This window comes from Populus alba, chromosome 3, assembly GCF_005239225.2.
Source record: "Populus alba chromosome 3, ASM523922v2, whole genome shotgun sequence".
NCBI lineage: Eukaryota > Viridiplantae > Streptophyta > Magnoliopsida > Malpighiales > Salicaceae > Populus > Populus alba.
Window position 1 is genome coordinate 10,954,843 of NC_133286.1, and position 16,447 is coordinate 10,971,289.

General features: G+C 30.2%; 1 protein-coding gene across 1 annotated transcript; it reads right to left on the bottom strand.

The window, feature by feature from the left end:
* Positions 1–6,312: 6,312 nt before the first annotated feature.
* LOC118038006 (uncharacterized) lies at positions 6,313–6,753 on the bottom strand. Its single transcript, XM_035044234.2, has one exon. It carries the CDS (start codon positions 6,751–6,753, stop codon positions 6,313–6,315), a length of 441 nt encoding a protein of 146 aa, XP_034900125.1.
* Between the last annotated feature and the right edge of the window lie 9,694 nt (positions 6,754–16,447).

The following is a 16,447-nucleotide window of genomic DNA, read 5'->3' on the forward strand; positions in this document are numbered from 1 at the left end:
AACAGTATTCTTGTAATTTTTGCATAGGAGAATTGTACTCCATAGAAAAATACAAAAATAAAAGTAAAAACAAATATACTCTAAAAACATGTTCGCCTCTTTTGTATCATTAATGTTCTTTTGATTTTTTTAGTTTTTAGGAAAAAAATCTCTAATTTTGCTCTACTTCTTTAGAAACATATTTTTATTCCTTAAACTAGATAAGTTGTGACCGTATATTCATGATTTGTCAAGAGAAATAAAATTGCTTGCATGAGTCATCATTTTATAGTTGTTATGACATTAGTTTGTTTGTTTTTATATTTTAAAAATAATTAATTTTTTTATATTTTTCTTTGCTTCAAATTAATATATTTTTAGTATTTTTAAATTATTTTAATACGCTAATGTCAAAAAATAATTTAAAAAATAAAAAAAAATATTTTAATATATTTTGAAATAAAAAATATTTTAAAAAATAACCTAATCATACTCTCAAATACACTTGAAGATAATAAAAAATAAATGATGTTGGTGCACATAAAATATTAAAAGCAGCAAGTGTTTTTAAATTTTTTTCTCTGGTTAAAATCTAGAAGATAATTAAGAGATCACAACGGTAGCAAAGGGCAATTCATAGGCAAACCATGTAAATTTAGAGACAGTCGTTCAACGAGGGTTTCACAAAAATTTTATTTTAAATTAATTTTTTTATTTTTAAATTATTTTGGTGTATCGATATAAAAAATATTTAAAAAATAAAATAAAATATAATTTTAATATATTTTTAAATAAAAAATACTTTAAAAAATTACCGTTACTATTATTTCAAACAACCCTATAATATTATACTTAGAGCCTATTTAATAGTTTGGTAAAGATTATGTTTTAAAGTGATTTTTTTCTTGGAATACTATTAAAATAATATTTTTTTATTTTTAAAATTTATTTTTATTTTTATAATAAGTGTTTTGAAATAATTTAAAAATAAATAAAAAAGTTAATTTAAAGCAAAACTATTGGACCGCACTCTGATGTACATCCTTAACCTTCTTCTTTTTTCCGATGGAAATAATCGAATAAAAGTTGAAAAAGAAAAGGAGAAATAAATGCAGATAAGGACGAGGCATCGGAGAAAGGCAAAGCCATCAACATACCACTTGACTTTGAGCAAACATAACATGGATGGAACTCTAGAAAGAGCACTGTTGGTGTTATTTGGTCTTGGTCGGCATTTGCAACCTGTGCACATCAATCTTGGAGTGAGAGAAAAAGAAGAAAATATATTATTTTTTAAGAAAAAATAAAATAAAAAACCCTGTTTGGAACTATTTGTCCACGTCAGCCATCAATTTCCCAAACTAAAAAGTTGTGGGTCCAGATTCATTCTCCGTGGCCCACTTTCACTCACCCTGTGAACATACAGGTAGCAACTAGCTTGCTAGAGGGTCCATCAAGCAACGAAAGCAATATAACGTCACCAGACACCAGCTTCTTCTTTTTCTCATCTTTTTCATCGATCTTCACAAGAGCGGCAAGAGAGTGTTTTTTTTTTTTTTTGGACTACCCATTAATCCATGTTTAATTTAGATATTTGAATTAGTTTATGAATTTCTTATTTAATTTTATAAATTTTAAAATTAATAATTATATAAATTTTTAATAGTTTTGAGATTTATAAAACTTGAATCAATAATTTTTAAAAATTAAATTTAAAATCTGAACAATTAAATTCAACATTGTGTTCTTATTTATAGCATGTTTAAAAGTATTGTAGCGGTTACTTTTCAAATAACTTTTCGTGTCGGAATGCATGTCAATGATGTTTTTGTATTTTTTAAAAATTATTTTTGACATCAGCACATCAAAACAATCCAAAAAATACAAATCGTATTAAATTTTAACCAAAAAAAAAATTGAATTTGGTGCTGCTAGTAAATTCATGGAGCACAATCTTGCAACTTGCTGCTACAAGTAGTCAAGTGCTGGAGGCAATTTGATGCTTGTTTTTTGTGTGTTATTCAAGGTTCGTTGCCTTTTTTTAACAATCTTGCCTTCAGTTTATTGTTTTTCCATCTCTTGAAACGCCCCAACTTGCGCTCCACATTTTCCAATTTTTAATAAGCAAAAGGAGCAACAGCGAGAGCGAAGTAGAACACTCACCAGCTGTGTTTCCATGTTCTTTAAGAAAACACAACAAAAATCTAGCTTTGCTCCATTGTAGGTGAAAGGACATTTGCATGACAATATTTTCTGGCGTGTGGGTTCCAATCAACTTTGTACGGTCGAGTGAAATATGCTGATAGGGTCCAATCATCCAGCCATAGCTGGGGCCCTGCACAACATAGTTTGCAACAAGATTTTGACTCGATCGTATGTAGCAAGGAAGGTGGAAAAATAATTGAGGAGGGAGGAGGGCACGGGTGATCTCCATAGCTAATGGCAACTGGCAATTGATGGCTTCACTGTCTTGTGGTTGTAAACAAAGAGAAGGTTGATCAAGAAAGCTTTTGATTGGTTAACTGCACAGTTTTGAAAAGTACTCCCGGCCCTTCTAACAAAAATCTCATAAATCATGCACCTTAAAGAATCAACAGTCTTTCTGGGGTCTTCGGAAGAATTTTGTTTTTGTTTTTAGATATTTTTCAAAAGTATTAAAATGATACTATTTTAAGTGTTTGGCGAAAATCTTACTCCATGCAGGCCGGTTGATGCGCATCAAACAAAAACAGATACATTTAAGATTGTCAATTTCGTTTTACTAGTGTTTTGATTTTTTAATTAGAATAAAATATTTTAGTTTTGGAGTCTTTCCCTGCTATTTTAAGGTTGTACTATATATATATATTTCAAATTCAAGATAAATTAATTATAAATTATGCAATACAAATACAATGCCAAACAAATATAATTTCAAAATTTAAAATATTTTTAAATGGTCAAGATTAAATAGATCTTTAACTTAAATTAATTTAACTTAAACAAAATATCAAAATATTATGAAAGTAAAATGTTTTAATATAAATATTTTAAATATAAAGTTAGGTCAATGTTATCAAAGCTAATGGAATCTAAAACATCCATTGTTTTGCTCAAATTCCTACAAAGTAGAAATATGAAAAAAAACAACATGAATATAAATCATATATATTAGTGATAAATCTAATTTAAAAAAATTAATATCATTATTAATGAAAATAGTAATAATAATTTTCAATATTATTATTAATATCATTATTATTGAAAATAATAATGAAAAAAAAAAGTTTTTTATACTTAAATGGTTTAATTAATTAAATTGAACAAGGTTCAATTTAATTTAATGGCTTTTAAGAGCGGAACGAAACATATAAAATGAAACCGGAATGTTCCAGCCGAAATTTAGCTGAAAAATCTAGAACGGATCGAGATTTAAAATGAGATGAAAATTATTTCGTTTTGTTCTATTTTTTGAATTGATATAGAATATTTTGGTTATTTCAGACAAAACAGAACGAATTGACCATCTTTACTAGCTAAACATGATCTTGAACGGCAAAAGCAACTAGCATGCATCAAAGAGCTTACACCTGAAATAACACCAGGAACAGGAACCCTAGCTCGTTGTGAAAGAGAGGGGCGAGACTGTTACTAGGTCTTTGCAATCATAACAAACATAACATGCTGTAAATGGTGCATATAACTATGGGGCCATAGGCTTGTTGAATCTGTCACTTGCTGATATATGTCCTCATATCTTTCACATCATAATTATCTAGCAACGTGAATATTGGCATCAGACGATGTTTAAGAAGATGACAAAATAACTAGATAGCCAAACAAGATCATATGAATTATGATAACACGCCCATTACTCCATTAATTCGTAAAGGGAGTGATTTAACGGGAAGAATAGTTTGCGCATGGAATGATAAAAGAGTTGGACTTTTCACAGCCACACAGAAAACTGTCGTCGCATTACCACAGCTCTTTCGGCTGGTGCCCTAGCTAGAGCTGATGATTGATCATCGAAACAAGAAAATTGACGAGGCCAAATTCCATTGTTAATTTGGCATGCATGCAGAATAAACAGGGAGGAACTGCATTGTTGACAAAATAGTAACATTTTTTTAAAAAAAAAAAAGGAAAAATGTTACTATTTTTAGACCAAAACAAAATAATATGCTTTGAAACAGCCATTTTCCAAAATTCTCAAACTGTTGACAACAAGTCACTGTGTCTTAAAGGCCTTTGTGCAATCAAGTTCAACTTTGAAATCACCTGGTCCAGATCAAGCACCATGGATCCCACCTTCTGCGCTGACAGATATAGATAGATAAGCCCAGAATACGAGATTGATTCATTTCCATCTGTGCATCTATAGCGTTTCCTCTCCATGTTGGCAAATATCGAGCGATCGGTATCTGGAAATATCATGAAAATAAAGTGCAAACCAGAATGCTGAAGTATTGACTCCACATGAACCTCTACATGTGCACAAGCAACATACTCTTGTGTGTATAGATAGCATAATAGTAGCACTGAGTTCTTGATTTACAAGTAGAGAAACCGAGAAAAAGCAAATTGAGCAAGTTTATGATATTCTTCTGATGGGATTCCATCAAGTCCAAGAGAATTAATTAATCTATTTGACATAATCAGAGAGATCACTAGACGCTAGGCCACCAACCGATAATTTCTTTGAGCACAAGAATGGCAACTCCATCATTACAAGTTGCAATTGTATCTTATGCGTCTAGATCAATGAAACCATCAAACTGCAAATGATTAAACAGACAAGGTACATATGTTGTACATAGTGTCTAATGCGATCTTAAGAGAACAAAAGGATACTGGGAAGGATGCAGATGAAGACACACCACACAAGTTAATTTGTTCCATTCTTAATTTGAAGCATTACGACAGTCGAGATGTTAGAGAACTACAATTGAGTGTTCATTAAGGGGGGGGGGGGGGGGGACACCTCTGTTACTCAAAAAAAGTGCTTATCACAACAAAAGGAAACTACAATAACAGAAAGTATCAGTTCTCATTTAGTATGTGTACTATACAGCCAATAACAAAAAAATAAAAATAAAAAATTCAACTGCAAAAGATAGCCAACCACAAGAAAAACCAAGTTATCATAACAAGAAGCTTCATGATCTAATAGCTGTCAGATAAGAACCATCACTAGACGGGAAAATCAACGGAAATGCGGAAAGAGTTTTGGGTCCATCAGGAACAAAGACAATGGAGGGGTACACTTGTTAAAAAACATTTGACACGTGAATCCCAGCTCTAGAAGAGGATGAACCTTGTATGTGATGCTGCAAAGGTCTGGGAATTCTGAATCTAAATTTCTTTGTCAGTAATTGATTTGAGTCTTTGGAAGCAAAAGCACCAATCAATAGTTTCAAAACATCTATGAAGCCATGAGACCATGAGGTCATTTTGACTGATCATAATACTTAGACTTTTTCTTTTTTGCCTAATTGAAAAGAGATTCATGAACCCGTTTGGTCTAGTTTCACAATCATGCTTCTTTCATGTAGGTGGTAATGTTCCTTCACACATCAGATTGATCAGATGTCAAATCTTTCAGCAAAAATTCTTAAAAAATCAATTTCAATGTGTCAAACAATGCTGACTCTGTGGTCTGCATTAACCTGCTAATGCAATAAAATAAGATGTTAATATTGAGTGGTAGCTTTCTAGCTTTTTATAGACTACCAATTCGAGTCCCACAAATTTTAGGATCATTAGATGTTTATATAGTTGTTAACTTTAAGACCCGTGAAATTAGTCGAGGTGCGTGTAAGATAACCCGAACATTGATATTAATAAAAAAAATTAAAAATAATAAGATGTTGCAAAACTGATTTCACCAAAGAATGACTAAATGATTGGACAGTATTCCACAAGACTTGCTTGACTAAATTCAAGATTTGGGTTTCTTTTTCCCAGGTAGGTCAAGCTCCTTCAAAAGGCCATGTCTAATCTTGGAGTAAAATTTCTTGCACTCCCAAGTTAATTCTGTCAAAAATCTTAAATTGCTATTCCCAATTATATACGCACTAATCAACATGCTAGTGCAATGCAATCGATGGGAATCATTCAACATTACAAAAACTAAACACCTTGTATAACTGCAATTAATTTAATCTAATTCATCCAGTAAATAATATAACAATTAAATCACATAATTCTTCTTCCATTTCCACCCCCCAAATTTTTGCTTCTCAAAATGAGGATCTATAGCCCTGTATATAGAAAATAAAAACAAAGGATTCAAGAATAGAGACTAGAATCACAACAAATAAACTTCCAACAAACATTCTTAATCCTAAAATATCAGCTCCACAACTGAAGCGCTGTCCTCCTTACAGGAGGCGCCGCCGCCACCAATCTCTCCGGAGTGGCAGGCAATCTAGACTTGAGTGGCAACTCATCTTCTCTGTGAACGTCATCCTCAAAGTTAAGAGAATAACTTTCAGGATCATACCTAAAATCCTCCGAACAGTGTCGCTTCCCGTTCTTTCCTCTCTTTCCAATAAAGCAACGATACTTATAATTAAATTCCAAATCATGGGCTGTCGATTTTAGCCAAGCATAGGGTGATCTTGGTGCCTGCGGCTGAAGCTTCATGCGGTTGCTCCCTTCTTGGTCGTGATCTTGATGAAGCATCTCACGCTGGTCGATCATCTCCATGTTGGGGAAGCAACAAAAGGAGGATTTTAGCTTGGCTTTCAGAGAAGTTGGAGAGTCGCATTCATTGATCACTGGCCTTACCATTTATAGTTAACGGCGGCTGTGGTGACTCTCAAAGAAGCTATATTGATACATGAAGATTGATGAGAATGTAAGGATGAGGACGTGTATTTATTTCTCTGTATAACTGGAAAACTGCTAAAAAACCGTGGGGTGGGGCGCGGCACTGGTAAAGTTTGTTATGAAAATCAAAAGAGATACACAAGGGAGGACTATAGAAAATACGTCCCCCAATTATAATGTAAAATTCAATTATGTCTCTAACATTTGACATTATGCAGTTTTATACTTCACATTTGTACCCCTTGAAATCAATCAACAAATTTCAATAGCCTTTTTTTTTTTTCTCCATGCCAACATAAATGTTATATGTTTTGCCAAAATAAAATGCAAAGGGTCATAGCTGTAAAACTTGACTAGGGATTCAAAATTCTTTTTAAAAAAAAAAATAAAGGATCAAAACAATATTTTAATCAGTTTTTTTAATAAAAAAAATTAACAAGTTCAGTGTCAGGTTTTGATTATGGGATAATTGTATAATTTGCTTAGTTTTGCACTTTAAACACGCAATTGAGAGTCTCACTATAGGATGACAAGATTGGCATGGGTTTGTTAGGGTTTGAGTTTTCATTTTTATGTTAATGAGTTAATCTGTCGGTTAATTAGATTGATTTTGCGGTGGATGATGGTTTTTTTGTGATTGTATTAGCTAATTAAAGCCTATTTAAAAGTAGCTAATTAAAGCCTATTTAAGAGTATGGTTGTGGTTATTTTTTAAAATGTTTTTTGTTGACCAAAATATATCAAAATAATTTTTTTATTATTTTTAAAAAATTATTTTTAAGATCAACGTATCAAAACAATTAAAACATACAAAAACAAAAATTAAATTTTTTAAAAAATACCCGCGTTTCCAAAATGCTCACCTAGTGTGACAAGAAAACTAATATAATAATAATAATAACTAGTGGCATGCTCCTACAATGTGAGGTGATATAATTTTGATAGTTTTTCATCCTGGTTGGTTATTTGGATATATTATTGTAATATCATTTGTCTAATATGTTTATTTATTTATTATTATTATTATTGCTGTTGTTGTTGTTGTTTTTATAATGTTTAAATAGTAATTGCAACATATATCATAACCATGAAAAATGCTTGATCCGGATTGTATATAATTTGTTTTTCAACTTGTATTAGTTTTTAATCTTTTACAAAAATAAATAAATAAAAGGTAATGCAAATTTTAAAAGAATTGATATATTATATTTTCTTGATGCATGTTAAATTTAAATTCTCAATTACTCTTAATTTTTTATTCTTAAAAAAAATAATACTGTATTATTTGATTTTATACTTTTATTAATTAATATATCTTGATTAGAAAACAATAAGGATTCTGATAATACATAATTAAACTTGTATGCTATCATACTAATAGATTGTTTTCTTATCTTTTTTTTCTTTTACGTCATAAAAAAATAACTTAACTAGACCTTATGACATGAGATTTTAATTAAAAATAATCTATAAGAAACCTATTGTAAGAAAATATGATTATTTAGTTAAAAAATATTTAAAACCAAATCATGCTTTATATCGATTATCTAGGTTGCTTTTGAGATTGTCAAGTCAAATAGGTCACATTAGGACATCTTCCTTGCGGCTTAATTTTAAACCTAAGTTGGTCAAGGAATTAGGTTAAGAGGTTTTAAAATCGACTCACTTGATCGAATATCTTTTTTCTAAAAAAAAAAAAATCTAGTTTTTTCTTTTGATTGAATCATTTTTGGTATTTGTTTTCTCAATTTCATCCTTTAACATCTAGTTCATTTAGAATTTATCTTCATAATTTATTTTAGTTTGCTTTTTTATGAGATTATTGCAGTCTTAAGTGAACGTCTCAGAATTTTATTAGTGCTTAATTTTACAAGCATCTATTTTTTTAATCATATTATTAAGTAAAAAATAATTTAAAAAGAAAAAAATGAAGCTATTAAATTTAATGGAGTCCATGATCTGGGCCATGAGTTTGGTAGGTTAAACCATGAAACCCAAGTCGATCTAAATTGTTGCCATCTTAATATTAAAATAAAAAAGACATCATTTTGATCATTTTTTCTAAAGTCAAACCATGTTTTTTACTTGCTATTTCTGATCATTCGGACTCATCAGGTTGACTATGTCATATCAATACAACTTTCACGCAAGTTAATCATAAACCTAGCCCAAACAAGGAGTCGGGGTCGGGTAAGGAGGTTTTAAGGTCGACTTGTTAAGTCGGGTTTAACAACACTACCAAATAGCATGGTCTGAACATTTTGTTTCACATTTAATTTTTTTTATCTGACCCGTAAAGTAACGCAGATAAATAAACTAATTATTTTCTAAAACTTAAAGTTGGAAGTTTAGATATCAATCGGAAACAATTTTGCAATACAAATATGTTGGATAAATAACAAATTAAAATATATGATCAGTTCTAGTTATATACAAAAAAATTTAGAATTGCCATTAAATTCAATACAACAATTTAAATTTGAAAAAGTCCGACCCAACTTTTTGCTTAGCCTTGTTTTAAAATTAAGTTTTTTATGAGTTGACATGACATTGTCGACTAGGTAAGTTCAAAAGAAAAAAATTATAGGAAAAAAAAAAAACTTGCCAAGTTAGCCCTAGTCAACCAACCAAACCAGCAACTTGGGTTATGGACTCCATTATATCAAATTAATTCTTGTATTTTATTATATGATAAAACAAATATAAAAGGATTGAATTGATTTACCATCTATCCAATATTGCATGATAAAATTTAATAAAAAAAACCCATTTGAAATGATCAAATTGGAAGAAAATTGAAAGATTAAAAAAAATATAAAAAACAAAAAAAACAAACGTAATGGCCAATAAAAAAGAGCACAACCATATTAGGTTAGGCTTATCACAAAACAGCCTAACGCGTGGGCTTCAGGAAGGTTTGCGTATTTGGCCCTCAGTTTTTTTCCTTTATATAAGAGCGCATTTAAACAAAAAAAAAATTCACAAACAACAAGACATGTAAAAGAAAATATTAGCGCCATTGGCACCACATGAACCCACAATCTCGATTTTGACCTGCATGCTAACAAATTAATCTAATGGATTAAAAAATATATATTAGCATGGTTCGTTGCTCATATGAACAATTAAACTAACCCATTTATTTTAGTTATTTGTTAACTAGAAAAACTAAAGTTTCAATAAATCTCTTATAAAAACTTATAAAGGTTGGATTGGGTGTTTTGATATGAGATGTTAACAACAATTATGAGATTTAAATAAAAAAAACTATAAAGGGATGTTTGGTATCATTTTTATTTCTTATTTTTGTTTTTGAAAAAACATAAAACAAGATATGCACACTTGTTTATTTTTGTTCTCTGAAACAACAAAAACTAGCATTAAGTTTTCAAACTTTTGAAAATTGAGGGATAATTTGGTATTAATTTTGCTTTTTGTTTCTATTTTTTTTTTTTTTTTCATATTTTATATTTTTTTTCATTTAAAACAAAAAACTTGTTTGGTTAGGAAGTTATTTTATTTTATTTTTCAATTAATGGAGCCAATGCTTATGTTATCAAAAGTTATAGGGTATGGTTGTATCCTTCACCTAGTGCCGACTCAATCCTTGATTGCAACTATCTTGACTAAAAATATCTTGAACCTAATCTTTATTTGTCTTTAATTGTTATAGTCTTAATCTAAGGCACCGTGGATCCAATATTGTTCGACTCTTGATAGGATCAAACCTAATATGAACTCAATCATCATCGGACTCTTTTGCACCTAATTTTGAGCTCGATGCTTGAGACTATTCCTAGCTTAACCCTAGATGCACCGCACCTAATCTTGTGCCTGATACCTAGCCACGAACAAACCTTTGAGGATCATAGATCCAATTTTGACCCAATCCTCTAGCCCCCTGAATCCCATTTTTATCCGACCCTTGTTTTCTTAAACTTGGCCCTAAATCTCAAGCACCCGAAGGGCAAACCTGGTCCTGACCTAAATCCTTATGCCCAAGACTTGTCTTTACCAAATCCTCAAGTGTCTCAAACCAGATCTAAGCTTGACCTATTAGAGCTTGAGATTTGTTTTAGCCTGACCTCCAAGCAACTAGGATTGCATCCCTCAACTTTCTAATGCCTTCTAGTATGATCGCGGACTGAACCTTGAACAACTTGAACTTCGTCTCTACCCAAGCATGACCCAAATCCCAAATCATAAATTAACAATGTGAAAAATAATTTTTGAAAATAGTTTTTTTTTTTTTTTAAAAAAAAATCTTATTTATTGAAAAAAAAACAAGTTTTCATATATATTTTTTATTTTTTAAAAACATAAAAAATACCAAACAACCTAAAAAATGGTTTAAAAAAAAAATTCACAAAACTAGTTTTTTACATTGTTAGTGTCTAATTTGGAGTTAGGTCATGATAGAGATAAAATTGAGTTCAAGTGATCAAGGCTAGGCTAGGACTAGATAAAGCTATTTGGAGTTAGGCTAGGATTGAATTTGGGGCTTTGGGGTTGTGCCAGGACTAGTATGGGTGCCTAGAGTTTGAATCGAGAAGTTTGGAATTGGATAAATACTAGGTTCAATGTGTCGAGGATAATGGATGGAGTTATGTCTAATGCATGTTAGGTTTCCCAAAATACATATATGCAATAAAAATAACAAATTTAAAATTTTTATGAGAGTCCCAAGAATCATGCTAGATGTGTGTAGAGTTGTTTAGTGTTTAGATAAAGATTACCTGAAGATTATATGTTCTTTTCAACTTTAAATAATTGCTTCAAGGCTAGGTTATCACAAATCATAAGTCGTTCGAGTGGTTAACCTCTAATGGTAATCTATATGAACCACTAGTAAGAAATTTTTTAAACCCTTTTAAGAGAGATAGACTGTTATGCCTTTGAGTTCTAACTCTTTTGTTTTATGTTTTTCAGGTGTTCTATATTGTATTGTGTACTGCTTGTTTTTACTAAAAATAAAAGGCATGGCATTTTATTTATAGAGAAACCTAAAAACTTTGTAAATGATAAAATATTAATTTTCCCCTGAAATATTATTACATATATTATTTCAAGTATAAATTTATTCAATCAAGTACTTTACTTTATTTTTTTAGGTGTAGAATTGTAAGTCTTTTTTATAAATTGCATTCTAGTTTTTAATTTATAAAATTTATTTACAATTAAGTCACACTTGATTAATCATCTCATTTTTTATTTCTAACCAATGATTCTGATGTGCGTGGCCCATTAGATTTCTTAATAAGTTGACTCAAATATAAATCACAATCCTATTTAAAATGTGATTAAATAAATTAAACAAATTAATATATTATCAATTCAATAATTGATTGATTTATATTTGAAGATCAAGTACAATTTCTTGCAACATATAATGATCCCTAAAATATTAGAAAATTCATAGGTGGTTTGACTTAATCTTTTAATTACCAGTTTCTCAATGTAATTATTATCCTTTCATAAAAAAAAATGTTTTAATTTAGACATTATAACATGGAGTGTGTTTACTATGTCAAATCATGTTTGTTCTTGATATCATAGTCATTGATTTTTTGAATAAGATTTGACTCTTTTCAAATCTCATTCCAACTTGCGTAAGGATTTAAAATCAATATTATTTGATAATACATAGAGCATTTTTTTTTAATTTACTTAGGGTGATGGATCCTCTCTTAATTACTCAAATATCTTCATATAGTTTATGTTATACCCAATATATGCTCGTTTATTACCCTTGATTATGACAGCATGTAGTCATAATCAAAGTATAGCACTCCCTATAAAAGATAACTTAATGATCTCAAGTCTAAAGATCATTTACACAATTGTCACATGGGCTTTTCTATAAACATATGTGATGTCTCCATATGGAATTCTTATGCTGATCAGTTTAATGTATATATCATTTGACAAGCATCTATATATTAGTTCTTAATATCCTTCATAACTCAACTTATAAGAACAATTATTTCATTTCATAAAGGAAATAACAATATGTATCAGTCTTAACAACTCTAATTAATGTCTATTCAAAATAGAGCATTGACCAAGTACATTTAGGATTAATGTTTTGATGCAATAGGAATCTCATAATTATAATGACTTTATAATTTTCTTTGCAAAACATTTTTGTCCCAAAGACTTTATTTATACTCTAGATTCATTAATCAAATATTTGATGAATATTAAATATATTGAGAACCGGTATGGCTTGATTTTTTTTGTAACTGGAAAATCTAATCTCTTAGTCATTTTTTACTGTATTACTAAACAAGGTGTTAGTTACTTGTCTAGATGTTTTGTATTTTCAAAAGAAAAAATAATGTGAGCATCACATTAAGAAACAATGACCAACAAAAAAAAAAAATGAAAACATAAAGTCATAGTAGCAATTTTTCATTGAAATTTGCAATCACGGACCCGAGGGGTTTTGGTGATCAAAATAAATGACAATCTCAGCCTAATTACAACAAGAACAAACCTGCCAAAATAGAACAGTAGGCATGAGTTAAAGGTTTTCATTTTCTAAACAGTTAAGAAACACAAAATGAGAGTTTGAATTGTCTAGAAAACTTGAAAAGATAACAACACATTTGAAAAAAAATAAAAAAGCATTAACCAAAACCAATAACTAACAAATAGAGGCAACATAGTAAAAAAAAAAAGACTAAAGCATGGGAGATGAAGGTTATTTGTAACAACCTCTCAAGTTTCAACAAGGGAGATAACGAAAGAGATAGATGGAATGAGAGAGATAAACATTTGGCAATTGTTTTCAACGGGAAAAAGGAGAATTTTTAGGGTTAGTGAAATTGGGTCAATTAGTTTTCTATTTATACCTTTTTTTTTTAAGTGGGTTTACAACTTACATTGGGTTTGGTTTGAATTACCCGGTTTCCATTTCTAAAACCAAAACCAAATCGGACTGAGTTAGTTTTATGATTTTTAAATTGGTTTGATTTTTTTTTTTTTTTTTGGTTTTAGTTAATTATTTATTGGTTTTAACAGTTTAATCGATTGGTTGGTTTTTTTCAACACCCCTAGTTATAAGGCATATACACTAATAATGCACTCAAGGTTAAGTGCATGATGCTTGGAGTTGAGCAAAGGCTAGGTTCAAGACGTCGTAGATTAAGACCAGTGTGATTGAGGATTAAATCGAGTTTGAATAAAGGATAAGACCACATCTTGTAACTTTAAATAGCATAAACATCAATCCCACTAATTTTGAGTATCCAATTTATACTAAATGCATTTTTGAAAAATAAAATAAAAAATACCTAACCAAATAGTTTTTTTAATTGAAAATAAAAAAAAATAAGAATGAAAAATGAAAATAATATCAAACAATTCTTCAAGATCTCCCAACAGTTCTTTAAAGATATCTCCTTCTAGTGATGCATCTAAGCTTATCTCCTTCTAGTGGTGGATTTGAACTTTGGGGCAGGATTTAGTATCCTGTATTCCAAGGTTGCATTGTATCTATGGACTTTTTAACCCTTTTGGTACTTCATGATTATAAAATATTTTTAATTTATTTAAAAATGATTTTTTGTTTTAGAAAGAAACAAAAGAAGGTGAGACATCATAGACATCCATACAAATTAAAAATTTCCATGGACCCTTTCTTCCATTTGGTTTTTTTGTACAAAATGAGTACATAATTTATACACCCCAGCTAGCCTTAGTTTTGATTACTAGCTTACATTTTGAACCACGAAATGAGTACTCATCTCTGTATGAACAAGCATAAACCAAACTATGTCGCTTGAACATCCAAATCTGGATACCTAAAAGTTCTCTCAATTTTTATCATTTCATTGGTTGATAATCTCTAGTAGCTTTGATCAAGACGAGTACAAAGTTTCATCATAAAATAGTGTTATAAATAAGTGGTTGGAGGTTCAAAAATAATTGATTCATGGCGTCAACTTTATAGCCACAACATGTAGCTTTTATAAATGAATTATTAATGGTGTCTCTTTCACTTAGATGATAAAATTATCATTGATCAACATTTGGCAAGTATACTTAACATAAGAATGCACGTCTTTATATCAAATTACAAGAATTGGAAACTAATCAACATTTGGCAATGGGAGTGGGAGTGATAGAGAAAAAGCTGAGCAAATTAATCGAAGCTCGAGGGATCAAGAGACTAGGAGGTACCATTACTTCATTGCCACCTAAACGTTATGTTCCCATTTACGTAGGGTTTTACAATGATACCAAGTGATTCATTGTTCATACAAAAGCATTTGGTTAGGCAGAGTTCTTGGAGCTTCTGTATAGATCAGCCGAAGAATATGGTTTCGATAATGAAGGAATTCTAAGGATTGCATATGAAGCAAGGGATTTCGAGGAGTTGATGATCATTAGGGCTAAGGGAAAGGTTATTTCGGTTAAATCCGTCTAATATATCTCTGGATATATCATTGCCGGCAACTATTTTGCTCATTGGGGATAGATGAATGGTGTTATTATGGGCTGTAAATGGCTCGATGGCTTCTTCAGCTTGGGAAGCACTACTCTGAGATTGTGTACATAGATTCCTTCTATGATCATATATGAATTTACTATTTTTCAAGCATTATCATTGTAGGATTTTTTTTGTCTTGCTTTTATTTTGACTTTTGGTTAGATTGATAGAATTAACCAGAGTAATTTTGAGCAAGGAGATGGACAAGAATTGGCAATTTGTTGTCGTCCCTAAGTTTAGGTTTCTAGGTGATTTGACGATCATTTGCCTAATTGATACAGAAGAGTTAGGTGATTTGGTGCTAATCACTATGTATCCTAGATGACTAGATACTGGCAAGCAAAGAGCAAGATCTTGGCCTTGAATTGGGTTAGGATAATTTGTGGGTTTCTTTTTTTTTTTTTTAAAAAAAAATGGTGTTGTTGTTCGTTTTTAATTACTAATGCATAATTTATGAATAGTTTATTTTCTTTGTAAGCAGAAGGATTAGGTATTTATTATTTTGATGCCAAAATGGGAAGTCAATATATATATATATATATGAAAATGAAATTTTCCTGTTAAATTAAGGTCGATTTTTAATAAAATAAAATCTTTTGTCTAAGTACACTACTTAGATTGTTAAGATTTATTATTATTATTTATGATAACTTCGTATTGTCCTAGTCTTTAGGGATTTATTCAATTAAACAAATACTTCGTATTGTCCTAGTCTTTTAGAGATTTATTCAGTTAAACAAATCGTGGTTTAATGGTTATAGAAAGTGGTCCTTGTTGTCCTATTCTGATGTAAAGCCTATATATAGGCCTTTTCTTTATCAATAATATAATTTTCACCGTTCAAATTGCTTTTTCTCTTTTTTGTTTCTTAATGTAGTGACAGTGGTATCAGAGTTTGGTTAATAAGATAAAGAGAAAAAAGTTTCTAAACAGTGAGTCTTCAAAATAGTCAAAAAATAGTAGTAGTTTTTTCTCTTCATCTTTTGCAGCAGTAGCTTTTTCTCCTTTTCGTTCTCTGCAGGTCACGATGGCATCAGATTCAAATTTTATGCAAGCAACGATCCCACGTTTTGATGGTCACTATGACCCTTGGAGTATGCTAATGAAGAACTTCCTTCGGTCAAAAGAATATTGAATGATTATTGAATCTGGAATTGAAGA